The sequence below is a fragment of the Cupressus sempervirens genome, chromosome 7 (genome assembly GCF_028749045.1).
Source record: "Cupressus sempervirens isolate cs-2001-9-10 chromosome 7, ASM2874904v1, whole genome shotgun sequence".
Lineage (NCBI taxonomy): Eukaryota > Viridiplantae > Streptophyta > Pinopsida > Cupressales > Cupressaceae > Cupressus > Cupressus sempervirens.
In genome coordinates, this window is record NC_143124.1 from 415,566,438 (window position 1) to 415,567,527 (window position 1,090).

The 1,090-nt window shown below is 38.3% G+C and overlaps 1 protein-coding gene across 1 annotated transcript; it reads right to left on the reverse strand.

Moving 5' to 3' along the window:
• Window positions 1-364: 364 nt before the first annotated feature.
• LOC149547302 (uncharacterized) lies at window positions 365-742 on the reverse strand. Its single transcript, XM_089794120.1, has one exon. It carries the CDS (start codon window positions 740-742, stop codon window positions 365-367), a length of 378 nt encoding a protein of 125 aa, XP_089650246.1.
• Between the last annotated feature and the right edge of the window lie 348 nt (window positions 743-1,090).

Consider the following 1,090-nt stretch of genomic DNA (forward strand, 5'->3'; position numbering starts at 1 on the left):
AATCTAGGCCTTTAGAAGGTTTAAAAAATCTATAAGAGGAGCCATTCACAATAATTATTGAAGAAGACATGCTTATAAGTTGAATGACTAATTGAATCTCTCTCCACAACCAAAATATCTCAACACTTTATATGAATTACCCAATCGGCCCTATCATAAGCTTTGGGTGGGTCCATTTTAAGAATAAACCCCTGAGAATTGGAGTTGTTCAAATCGATGATTTCATGGACTTTATTGATTGAATCAAGAATTTGTCTCCCTGGAAAAAATCCATTATGTTCGTGGGGAGGTTGAGGGGCAATATTATCAAATGTAGGATCACCAATATGTGCAAACTAAGAACTTAAAAGAAATATATGGCCAATCATTGGACTCTGCAGACCAGAGTGCCATCTGAGTCCTTCAACACAAGATTCCCAGTGGAGGTGAGTTCGAGAGTTGCATTGTCTTGCACTAAACGCTCTCTGTTTGCACTCCACACCATTTGCAGCTCATCTGGATCTCTATAATTGGCATCGTAGATAACAAAGAAAACTGCGAAAGAGTAGCCCGTGTGACAAGGAATAGAGTAGCAGAAGAATCCGCATCGAAACCGCAAGCTCTCACCGCCATAAGAAATATTGTTGGAGAGAAGAACAGGTCTGACTGTGACTGAGCGGGCTGTCCACGACTCTAAAGAATGGATATTATTGATCCACGTTGTTTCTCCGTATCTATTTGAAGAAGGCAGAGAAAATGGCATTACACAGAGAGGGGATGATATAAGGAAAATAATGGCAAGAAATGAAACAAAAGCAAAAGAGGAAACAAAATACTCACTTCTCATCCCACAATTGATGGGTCAGCCAGCAGGCAGATATAAAATATAAACAACTGTCGATGATCAGAAGGAATTAAAATTGAACGATGCTTAGATTTCGGTCACTACCTTTGAATAATTTTGAAGTCTGGATCTAGTTTTACAGTCATGAATGCATGCTGGAAGTTTCAAAACTAATCTAAAATAAACACGGTTCTGACCTCCAATAGTTGCATACATTTTAGTCAAGCACTTGAACTATGTTGTAGCTAAGATAAAAACATTTTACCT

What these genes read in the sequence shown, in the direction of transcription:
- LOC149547302 (XM_089794120.1), bottom strand. Translation starts at nt 742, where the DNA reads ATGCCATTTTCTCTGCCTTCTTCAAATAGATACGGAGAAACAACGTGG.